At 34.4% G+C, this 11406-nt stretch overlaps 1 protein-coding gene and 1 long non-coding RNA gene across 2 annotated transcripts; one reads left to right on the top strand and one right to left on the bottom strand.

Annotated features, from left to right (window-relative positions):
* Nucleotides 1-14: 14 nt before the first annotated feature.
* Nucleotides 15-5992, top strand: LOC103129872 (CD63 antigen-like). Its single transcript, XM_007541094.2, has 9 exons — nt 15-174; nt 1354-1410; nt 1999-2118; nt 2200-2274; nt 3269-3364; nt 3438-3554; nt 4074-4106; nt 4905-4988; nt 5712-5992. The coding sequence occupies exons 1-9, from the start codon at nt 115-117 to the stop codon at nt 5802-5804; spliced, it is 735 nt and encodes a 244-aa protein (XP_007541156.1). The 5' UTR covers nt 15-114; the 3' UTR covers nt 5805-5992.
* A 3945-nt stretch (nt 5993-9937) lies between these two features.
* On the bottom strand, nt 9938-10868 carry LOC107834331 (uncharacterized). The gene is made up of 2 exons (XR_001660124.1): nt 10726-10868; nt 9938-10549 (listed from the first exon to the last, which is right to left on the bottom strand). It is a non-coding gene; the product is annotated as an uncharacterized LOC107834331 (long non-coding RNA).
* Nucleotides 10869-11406: the final 538 nt, after the last annotated feature.

The following is an 11406-nucleotide window of genomic DNA, read 5'->3' as shown; positions in this document are numbered from 1 at the left end:
CCACCCAAACGCTCAGACTCTCTGCAGGAGCTTTTGAACGTCACATGCAACCTGCATCCCTGCCCTGATCAGCCGCTTGGTTTCTCCTCTTCAGTGTCGAAGTGAAAAAAAAAGATGGGGAAAATAAACGGATGCCTGAAGTGCCTTTTCATCTTCTTTAATGTGCTGTTTCTAGTAAGTAGAAGTTTTTTGTTTTTTTTACTTTTTCATGTTTTTGCATTTCTAAAATGTTAATTTTTAGTAATTAAGATTTCATAAAACATGTTGATTAACAAGAAGAATCAGGAGTTTAAGAAAAATAACACAAAAAGACAAAAAAGTTGTTTTTGCTTTTTTATTATTATTTTTGCAGTTTTAAACTTCTTTGAACTTTTGCTGTATTATTAGTATTATCAGTTATTTTATATTAATTATTCTGCATTGGGAAAATATGAATTATTTTGGATTTTTGGAGTATGGAAAATGTACAAATTGTTCTTAATTCACTTTTCAGACATATGTATCTGTAAAACTTGTAATTTTAGTTGGAATTTAATTAATATTACAGTTAAAAGTAACATAGGATGAACAGAGTACACAATGTTCTGATGTGTAATTTGTCCACTTGGTGCCCAATAAGCAGATGACTTCCAGTAACAGGAAAACTGTGTGTGTGTGTGTGTGTGTGTGTGCGTGTGGGTGTGTGTGTTGGGGGTCCTGTTACACTCGGCCCATCGAACCCTCCTGTTGTTTTCTGTCTTTAATGATATTTTAGTGCTTCCTTTTGAAGACATTACATTCTTTCGGTTTCCTTTTGGATGAAACGGACAAAAAAAGGAAGAAAAATGAAAGTTTGGAGTTTGAGAAATCTTGGAGAAAAGTTTCAAAAAGTTTATTGGTGCAAGAATGAAACACAAAAGATTAAAAGGTGAATTTGTAAAGTTTTTATACCTCTTTTTTTGTTTCTTTGATTAATTATATGACCCAAGCTATATCTCCTCCGCGCCAATTTTTTTTTTTTTTTTTTTTTTTTGTTGCATTTTCCGTTCGCGGCATTTTTGTGAAGCTGCGTCACTTCAGAGAAAAACCCATTTCTGCTCTCTGCCGCCCTCTCGTGTCCTGCAGCTGAAATTACAGCAGGATTCACTACGCCTAAAATGAACTATTAATCCCCTAAAACAATCCAGGATTCTTCATTATTTTATTCCAATTATTTATTAATAAAATAAATAAAAAGATGAAGAATACGTTTTATTTATAATTTTGTCATAAAATGAAGTTATTTTGGCTCCCTTTCATATGAGTAACATTTTGTGAATTTCAAATGAAGCAAAAATAGTTTTATTTGTGTTTAATTCAGTTTTTCTTCCCCAGATCGTCGGATGTCTGCTGATATTCGTGGCAGTGAAGGCCACTGCTGTTTCAATCCAGGTAAACTATGAAAATATCATACAATTTCAATTATTTAGAGTAAAAGTCTCTACTATAATTCTGTCCATCCTTCCTGTATCGATAAGATAAAAAAAGAACCAAGTAGTTGCGTCTAATCCTGTGCATTAATGCAATGACAGTCACCTGAAGCTAGAGACTCCAAACCAACAGGGGGCGCTCAAGAGCACAATGTGCTTCACACAATTACAATTGACAAAAAGCTTCGTCATATTACGAAAATAGCAATAATGCAGAACAAAGTTGTAATATTACAAGAATAAACCAAATTTTATGACTTTATTCTCTTATTATCCTGGCTGTGGACAGGAAAAATCTCCTGTAGCAGTCTGTGTTACAGTGAATCTGAAGAAGCCTCTTTTGAAGACACTGTCAGTTCTATTTGTTTTTGTTTTATTTTTTATAGTGTCTTTTTTTAATCTATTCTTGTATTTTATTTGGTTTCTAGTGGATGTTGGTCCACTGTGGTTGTTTCTAAGCCTCTTATGACTCAAACTGATACTTTGAAGAAAAGGTAATGAATCATTTGAAGCTTCGCTGTAACTCGTTTCTTGCTTCCCAACCGATCAGATGTCGACATTCGGCGGCCCGGGCGTGGGCTGGATCTGGGTCATCACCCTCGGCGTCTTCGGCATCTCCGCTCTGGGAATCTTCGCCGCCTGCTCCGAGAAGGAGCTTTTCCTCAAAATAGTACGTAGAAAAGTCTGAATCCTACAGAAACATGACATTAGGAGTCAGCAAAACGCAACCTGAACTTGTTTTGTTGTGCAGTTTGCAGGTTTCATGGGGATTGGGATGATCATCATGCTAATCTTTGGGACGGTCGTGGCTGTTCTGAGAAACTCGGTAACCTGCTATAAACACCCAGTGCATTACGAACTTCAGTCTGGTTTTATGCTGTCGAATTAAAATCATGTCTGATCAGCTCTGACCTTATAGGCATCAAAATTAATCAGGGTGCAAAACTTTTATGAGGGTGTGAATACTTTTTAATATGTTCATTTTGCTTTGTTTTATCGTAGGAAGCCACCCTGAGACTCTTAAAAGTCCTGGGATTGACTTTTGCATAAAGTTATAAGCTTGCCATTTAGTTTCTTAAGTTTAAGTGAAGCTCATATGTTTTATATTCAAATAACATTACTTTTTATTACATATTTAAGAAACAACAAAATCAATGTTTAAATACCTTGATTTGAAGCTGATATGTGTTCAACAGCAGCTATGTGTGCAAAGGACAAGAAGTCTCTGCTGCATATGAAACCGTTTCAACAGGGAATGCAAGCAGCTCAAAGCGACAGGAAGAGATCTGGCTGCCGGCCGGCTCAGTACTAACAGGATGTTGTTTAGACTTGGATGTTGGAAACCTGACCTTTAACTGACACAAGTAAATTCTTAACACCTTAGAATAAAATAAAACATCACTTAAGAACATCTGCTGATTGTAGGGGAAATATTGACAGCCACCCTTGCAAAAATGTGCAGTCAACAAACTCAAAGTTACGTCTGATGCATGAACAGATCAGCTTTTAGCCTTTTAATCTTTTGGAACATCTCTGATATTTATGAACATCACACCTTTTTTACTTCGAAGGATTTTGGCTGTCAGATGCTTCTCAGAATTGAGTGACATAGATGTCGAGCAGCTAAAGGTTTTCCAGTCCACACCTGCGTATGAAGAGCTGTATAAAACAGGATGTCTCCCTATTTTTATTAGAAAAAATTTTGGCTGCTGTTGAATGAGCTAATCCATCTGCTGATGATATTAAAGATTTGAAACTTTTGATTCTCAGCAGCCTCATTTTGAAAAATCATCAACCGAGTTTTGTTTTTTATCTTTTAGCTGAAACAAAACTATGAGAGTAAATCCAAAGAATTTGTCGAGCCCATCATGAAAGATGAAGAGTCGCGGCAAGTCCTCGAGACCTTGCAGATCACCGTAAGTCCTGAATCCTTACGGAATGTGTTCAGGTTTTGTGCAGAAGTCTCCAGTAAGCCGTGTGTGTTTGCAGTTCAAGTGCTGCGGCGTCGTTAGCGCTAAGGACTGGGGATCACAAATCCCAACCTCCTGTGAATGCACCGACACCAGCAGAGCGTTTGGGGCCGTAACCTGCAAACCCAGACCTGTGGTACGTCGGGCAGGGAACATAGGGAGGCACTTTTATTTTATTTCACTATTTTAGCTGCTTTATTTTTATTTATTCATATTTAAATTTTATTATAATAGCTTAAAATACCAAATATATATATATATTTACATTTTTAATGAAATTTTATTTATTTATTTTTTTTTTATTTGAATTAATTTGTTTATTTATTTACTACATGAATCTCAGTTTTAATTCTGGCTTTTATTAGTTTATTTCAAATATTCTTATTATTCACACAGCTGTAATGACTTTAACCAATAGGAGCACTTTCTCTAAACATATGAAGGCATTTTGTTCTAGTTTATTAAATTTTTAAATTTTTATTCATTTATTGATGTTACGATTAATTTATTATTTTTATTCATTTATTACATGAATTTCTTATTTTTATTTGTATTTTTAGTCTCATTTTTAAATTTTTTTTTAGAATGCTTAAATCTGTGTTTTCATGGTATTTTTGGTTTCTGTGTGAATCGCTGTGTTGTTGTTTTCCTCCAGTTATCCTCAGGACCGGCTCTGATCTACGCTGAGGTATTAATTCACATTGTCAACATTCTGCTCATGTTGGGCCTGTTCTGGTCTCTGAACTTACATTTCCGCATAAAAATCTCAGAAATTTTCTAGAAGAAGAAAAAAGACATTTCTGAGTTTAAAATGCTGCAAATTTGGACAAAAATCTGAGATTTTCTATAAAGAACTTGAAAATTTTCTAGGAAAAATTGGAAATTTTGAGTTTTTAAGATCACAAATTTACTAGAAAAATATCTGGAAAACTTCTGTTTCAAAATTGCAAATTTTCTATAAAAAACTTCGAATTTTTGCAAGAAAAAAAGAATTTGATAATTTTCTATAAACACTTGGATATTTTCCAGAAAAAACGGAAATCTCTGAGTTACAAAAATTGCAAATTTGCTAGAAAAAACTGAGAAATTTTCTAGAAAAGAACTTGGAAATTCTCTAGAAAAAAATAGCAATTTCTGAGTTTCAAAAGCTGTAAATATTTAACTTCTGAAACCAAAGTCTTCTTTCTGAAAAAAATCTGAGATTAATCAGATTTTTTTTCTAGCCAATTTTTGTCTTTTCAGATTTTCTTGTTTTTTCTAATAGCAAAAGATTTTCAACTTTCCAAAATTCTTGAAAATTTCTGAGATTAACCTAAAAATGTTTATTTCCTTTTAAGCAAATTTCCACCTTTTCAAACTGAGGAATTTCCTTGATTTTCCTAGAAATTTTCAGAGTTTTTTACTCCTATTTTTTCTATCTGAACAGCCCTGATATCCTGTCGAATGTTTAAATCTTATTGTTTTATTTCCACTCTCTCCTCTACAGTCCTGCAGTGACAGCATCTTTTACTTACTGGACATTGGATTCAAGATCTCCCTGGGCTTCCTGTTTGGATTCGCTGTCACTGCAGTAAGTCCCACTGATATTTTAATTTATAAATTCATTTCTTCCCAGCATGTGATTGTGCAGCAGAAACTATAAAACAACTTTTAAAAACTCCTGGATTTGGCATTTCATTGCTGCAGGTACCGTTTGCCACCAACAGGTGGCAGAGTTTCACCATTTATTGTGATTTAAACAGGTTTTTAAAACCTGATTAGAAAAATAAACCAGTTTCCTCAAAATGACGGCCACCAGGGGGCGCTGTTGCCTCTGAAATACGAAAAAACTGAATCCCATACATTTTTCTCTTCTTAAATTTTCATCATCGTTTTTGTTTCTTGTTGTTCAATCATTTTCAAACATAAAATATAAGTTAAAATAACTGATTTAGATGTTATTTCTGATGCTTTGCTCCTCATGTTAGCATAGCAGCAAAAACTGGAAAAGTTGACAAGAAAAAGACCAAAGAAAAAACATAAGAAGAGTGAATAAAATAATAATTGATGCGATTAACATAAAATATTACATATTTTCTTATCAAGAGAGGATTGTGTTGAAAAAGTTTATTATCTGGTAATAAAGTCATAATATCTGATAAGTTATGTGGTGGAAAATGTTACCACCAACTAAAATCAGACGATGCAACATTTATGTTAATAACAAATTTATTGCTTATTTTTCGGTGCTAATCAGATACATGTGACCTGATTAAGTAGTTTTCATTTGAACTGAATGTTTCTGTCCTTGCAGCTGTTGGGCCTGCTGATCTCCATCCTGATGATCCATCAGATCAGGCGCCACGACGGCATGGGAGGGCCGTCCATCGCCATGAAGGGCTACTGAAGCAAAGCTGAACGTTAGGATCTGAAATGTAACCAGAGTCTGTTTTTATCATTAACACGGAGGGATTTAAATCGTCCTGGGAGGAGACAGCTTCTCCTCTTTCTGACTTTGTACCACTGATTCTTGTATAAACATTTATTTTTTTACATCTTTATGTTTTGTTGCTGAATTATAATAATCTATGAAACGCAGAAAAAATCTGAATATTTCCTTCAACAGCAGCTGGGAGATGAAAAACATTTCCAGACATTAAATTCAACAATTATTTAGAAAAACGACAATCGTGGGATTAATTTTTTATACATTCTGGGGTCTGAAACTGGCAAACATCTCTTTCTAAGTTGGCAAAACAATCACTAAAGCAGATTATATAAAAGTTCCAGTAATTTTAATGGAATAATTGGGTTGAATTTTCACAACAGAATGACTTTAAAAGTGCCAGTAACATTTTTTTCCTTTTTTTTTCTTTTCTTTTTTTTGGAATTGTTTTTTTTTATTTTCTTACATCATTTTCCAAATATTTCTATAAAATCTATCCACCCTTTTTGCAAAATTTGTATTTTTCTTTAATTTAAAACCAAAGAATCTAAATAAAGTGGTGGTTGTTTAAAAATGACAACAAATCTCCAGCAGTAAAAATGAAATATTATTATTTTTTAAACATTTGTGGCCTCTTTGGATTATTACTGCAGACCCGTAAGCTGGATGTTCACCTGATAAAATGAGACAAATCTGTTGTAATTAAATGTTTAAGCTTTAAAGTTTGGACTAATTATGTCAATAAATGTTATAAACTCCATTATAAAACTGTTGTTTAAATTAAAAAAAACATTTCCAGACATTTCCACTATATTCTGTAAAATTATTGCACTTTTTTTTAAAATAAAAGCAACATTTCCACAGATTTATTGACATTGTGTTGAATCTAAATATTTATGACTTTCTAAATTTACTTTTGGTTTAATAAATGCATAAACGACACGACCAATGAAAGGTATTTTCCGTACATAAAAGAACCTCAGACAACGTATATGAATTTTATGCTTGTTTCTGTATTTATCATCAAAACTAATTTCACAGAGAACAAAAAAGCCATGGAAATAGAAATTATTTTCACAGGTGTCTATGAAAAATGCAATGAACATTCAAGTTAAAATCGGTAGGCCTAACAGCAGCCAGTCTGAGTGGAAAAATATTCTTGTTCTTTGCCATTTTCTAGTTGTTAAATATTCCACAAAATGACCAGATAAAAGATGAACAACATGCCAGTTTGATCTATTTGCATCAGAGCAGCTACTGTATGGCTAGTTCGCTGTTACCGTCTCTTACTCTGCAGTTGTGGAGTCACAATGTCTGGGATCATGAGCGCCCCCTGCCGTGAGGCAGGAGAACTGCCTGCCTCACCTCGAGTCTTCTCTGCCGTTTCTGATCGCTCCTCCGCAACGAAACACGTTACACACACAGTTAGTGACAATAAAAACACAGTGCATTAAATACATAAGCTAAATTATGGAAAATTTGTTCATACATTAAATGTTTTTAACCATTTCATTGCTGGCGTACAGACAGAAGGAGCATGATCTCATAGAATGGCAGCCGGTGCAGTTAGCGAGAGGTTGCGCAATCCCAGGTGAGGCTCAGCTTCCTGCTGCCTCACCGGCTTCACTTCCAAGTAAAGGTACTTTATAGTACAAACCTCAGGGTGAAAATATCTTTATAAATGATTTTATTATTTTTCCATGGCCGCACGTCACTGTAAATAAGTGATGAGTTATTTACTGTTATGGTCTGTAAGATACATTTATTCTCAGTATTAGATGTGATCTCAACAAACCCATGGCACTTCAACAATATTATTTTACCTTTTATCTGGAAATAGTGTCTGTTTATTCTTGCCATACAGTCCTCTGTGTTAATTATTGCTCCAAAGGTCTTGCCATACCAGTTTATTCCTCTGTATTTACTTTAGTTTCTTAGTTTATTCTTGCATTTTGTTCTTCATTCATTTCTATTTAGTTTTCTTTGATTAGTATTATCCTCTCTTGGTTTATTGCTATGTCCACTTTAGTTTCTTTCCTGTTGTTAGATTTATTTTATCATTTATTGACAATCATTCATTTTCACTCATCACCTGCTGCGCCGCCTAATCGTCATGTTTCACATCATGTGTTGATTTTTCACTGTTCAGCGTCGGATTTTCTGTTTTTATGCCATAATTCACATGTAGCTCGTCGCTCCGTTTCATGTTCCGCTTCTCCTGTTTCAGAGTTTAGCGCAATGTGCGCGTCGTTGTTGTTTTTTAACCCCTTAAGGTGCAGGGCGGTCGGGAAACGTATCGATGGGGAAAAGGCAGACTAACATAAACCTTTTAAAACAACGGAGACAATTTCGGTATTCTGATTGTAACCGGGTGGTTTTACTGGAAAACATAGTTTACATCCAGTGGTTGTAAATTCCCAGCCGTTTTGGGCCCTTGAACACATCTAGGCCCCGTTCTGTCGGGCTCATTAGCGTATATAGGCACCGGGTGTGCCCGCCAATCTGAGTGTTTGTCGGGTCCGTTGTTTGCTTGGCTCTCGGTCAGATGAGCGCCGTGCTCGGATCGTGGACATTTGATCCTGGTAGGATAAATGGATTTTTGATGTCACTACCCTACCTGTCTATATTATTGTCAGCAGATACGTCATTGTTTTCTTTTGGTATTGCAGATTGCTGCTGTTGTCTATTATGCTCCCACAAATGGTGCAGAACCAGAACAGCATAGCTTATTTTTTATTTTATATTTTATTAGCTTATTGGGAACAGCCTTAGGGCTGGGTTGGGGCAATGTGGGGTTTGTTTTTCTTTTGTCTAACATTATTTTGTGTTTCTACTAATTTGGTTTGCATTTGTATTTGGTTCCAATTGCTTCTAGTCTTGTCCTGGGTTTGCTAGCTTTATTGAGTTTTAAATTGGAATAATAAAGCCTATTTTTAACATTGTAAAAGAATGTATAAATAAAATATATTTTGTGTACTATTTCTATTTCATCATTCTCAGCCAGACCTACCTGGGTATAATTAATTGGGAAACTCTAGACCACTTGATATTTCAGTGGTCTACCAGTTGGCTTTAGGGCCACGTCCTCAGTCACGATCCGGGTTCTTTCCCCCGTGTTGCATGATGATTGACATTTAAAAGTGCTGTGGTTCCGTTGTTCCATCACCCCCGTTTCATACCGGACCACTTACAGCTCCGGTGTTGACGCTATAAAATAAACGCTTCGTGGTATCACCATGGAGGGATTTCTTTATTTCAATGGGTTCATTTTTCAGAGGGACACACAGTGAGGGTATCCTGATTTTAGTGTTTACAACCGCAGTGAAGTTAGTTTCAAGTTGGATATTCGATATTCGAGCTCCGGGGAGTAAGCGGCGTTTAGCACAAGGTTGATCCGATTTATGAACGCTAATATCGGCCAGCGGTTCTCCACCGCTCCCCGCCGCAGCGCCCGAAGGTTCACTTAGGGACTATCAACAAATTACCGAACCAAATATTCCTGTCAAAGAAATGTTAATAAATGCCTTGAACTGTAACCAACTAACTAATTGTCAGTGCTAATTCATGCTTTTACATGAGCCAAAATAGGATCTATCAAATTTTAAAGTTATATACAACATTTTCAATAATTTTAATATTAAATAATATAATGTTTTCTTCAATAGCTTCCAGGTCATTTGACCTAATGACTCTAAATCACTTTGAAATAATTATACTAGTCTCTTTAGATGAGGCACAGACATTTGATTTCCATTTTAAATCATTTTCCATTTTTTAGCAATTTTTTTCATCAAAATTGAGGGTTTTTCCTCAATAGCTTCCAGGTCATGTGACCTATTGACTCAAAATCACTTTGAAATAATTCTAATAGTCCCTATAGATGAGGCACAGACATTTGTTTTCCATTTTAAATCATTTTCAATTTTTAGCAATTTTTTTCGCCAAAATTGAGTGTTTTTCCTCAATAGCTTCCAGGTCATGTGACCTATTAACTAGAAATCACTTTGAAATAATTCTACTAGTCTCTATAGATGAGGCACAGACATTTGTTTTCCATTTTAAATCATTTGCCATTTTTTATGAATTTTTTTCACCAAAATTGAGTGTTTTTCTTCAATAGCTTCCAGGTCATGTGACCTATTAACTAAAAATCACTTTGAAATAATTCTACTAGTCTCTATAGATGAGGCACAGACATTTGATTTCCATTTTAAATCATTTTCAATTTTTAAATAATTTTTTTCACCAAAATTGAGTGTTTTTCTTCAATAGCTTCCAGGTCATGTGACCTATTGACTCAAAATCACTTTGAAATAATTCTACTAGTCCCTATAGATGAGGCACAGACATTTGATTTATGTTTTATGTTTTTATTTTATAATTTTTAGGAATCTTTTCCTTAAAGTTTAAGATTGTTGCTCAATAGCTTTCAGATAACATCATAAAATTACTTCAAATCAATTTGAAATGATTCCAGTACACTTTATACATCACACATAGCATCAATGCCACACAAACATATTACATTTTCATTTTCCACAGATATTTTCTAAACGTATTTCGAACAATAATGAACACAGTTTCTAGTTTTCAGATTAACTACACAATACACATTTCCAACTGCCTGTTTTTTTCTTTTGAAATTCTGTGCTCTTCATATTTATGCACAGGGCATGGTACCATCGGTCACAGTTGTCACACTGGATCTGTTCACAAATACAAGAAAATATACATGTTTAGCAGTATTGAACTTACTCATCTCCTGTCACACAGTTTGGTGTTTAATTGCTTGTCATTTATTATATAAAACATTTCATGGCTCCCAAGAGTTATTTCCTGTGTCTAATTCTGAAATTTACATTGACAACTCTTGATTTCTCACCCAGTCTGTCATTCCAGGGCCAGACCCCGGGGCTTTGTATGCAGCGCACATCGCACACCAACAGTGGTCATCAAATACTGTAATCAAGAAGAATATACAGCATATTCAAACTAGATTGATAGATCGATATATATATATATATATATATAACAAAATAGCTAATTATTTCAGAAAATTCATTTAAAATTATTAATACTTGGAGATTATATAAAATACATTTGTAAACTAAAGTAAATTTTCTAAATTATCAAAGTTGCATATCGTTTCGATATATTTTTCTGTTTGGATTGGCATTGTTGGTGGTTTATATTTTGTGAAATGTAATTTGCATTTTGTAATTTTTTAATTTTTTTATTGACCTCACGGGCTGCAGGAGCTAATGAGGGCAGACCCTATATAAGTTGACAGAGTCATTGAAACAGTGAATTAATTGAACTGTCAAGATGTGCTTGTCACAAAGAAATCAAAACTTAGTGTTCCCCAGCGAAAGCAGCGAGGTCTGTTTAGTTTTGTTATCTTTATTGTAAGTTCATGTTTTGTATTACAATGTTTGTATATGTTTTAGTTTTCACATTTATTGAGGTTATTGTGGTGACTTTGATGATGGTGGTTGATCTTAATCAAATAAAATAAAAAATCTTAAATTCACCAGTCGAGACTGGTTCAGTAATGTAAGAGCTG

The sequence above is a fragment of the Poecilia formosa genome, unplaced genomic scaffold (assembly GCF_000485575.1).
Source record: "Poecilia formosa unplaced genomic scaffold, Poecilia_formosa-5.1.2 Scaffold588, whole genome shotgun sequence".
In the NCBI taxonomy this organism is placed as follows: domain Eukaryota; kingdom Metazoa; phylum Chordata; class Actinopteri; order Cyprinodontiformes; family Poeciliidae; genus Poecilia; species Poecilia formosa.
Note: the sequence above shows the minus strand (reverse complement) of the source record. Positions and strands in the feature narration are given on the sequence as shown.

Bases quoted from the DNA above. Each gene is read 5' to 3' on its own strand.
- LOC103129872 (XM_007541094.2), top strand. From the start codon at position 115: ATGGGGAAAATAAACGGATGCCTGAAGTGCCTTTTCATCTTCTTTAAT. The intron at 3,555-4,073 runs GTACGTCGGGCA...GTTTTCCTCCAG, and splicing joins CCTGCAAACCCAGACCTGTG to TTATCCTCAGGACCGGCTCT. The intron at 4,107-4,904 runs GTATTAATTCAC...TCTCCTCTACAG, and splicing joins CGGCTCTGATCTACGCTGAG to TCCTGCAGTGACAGCATCTT.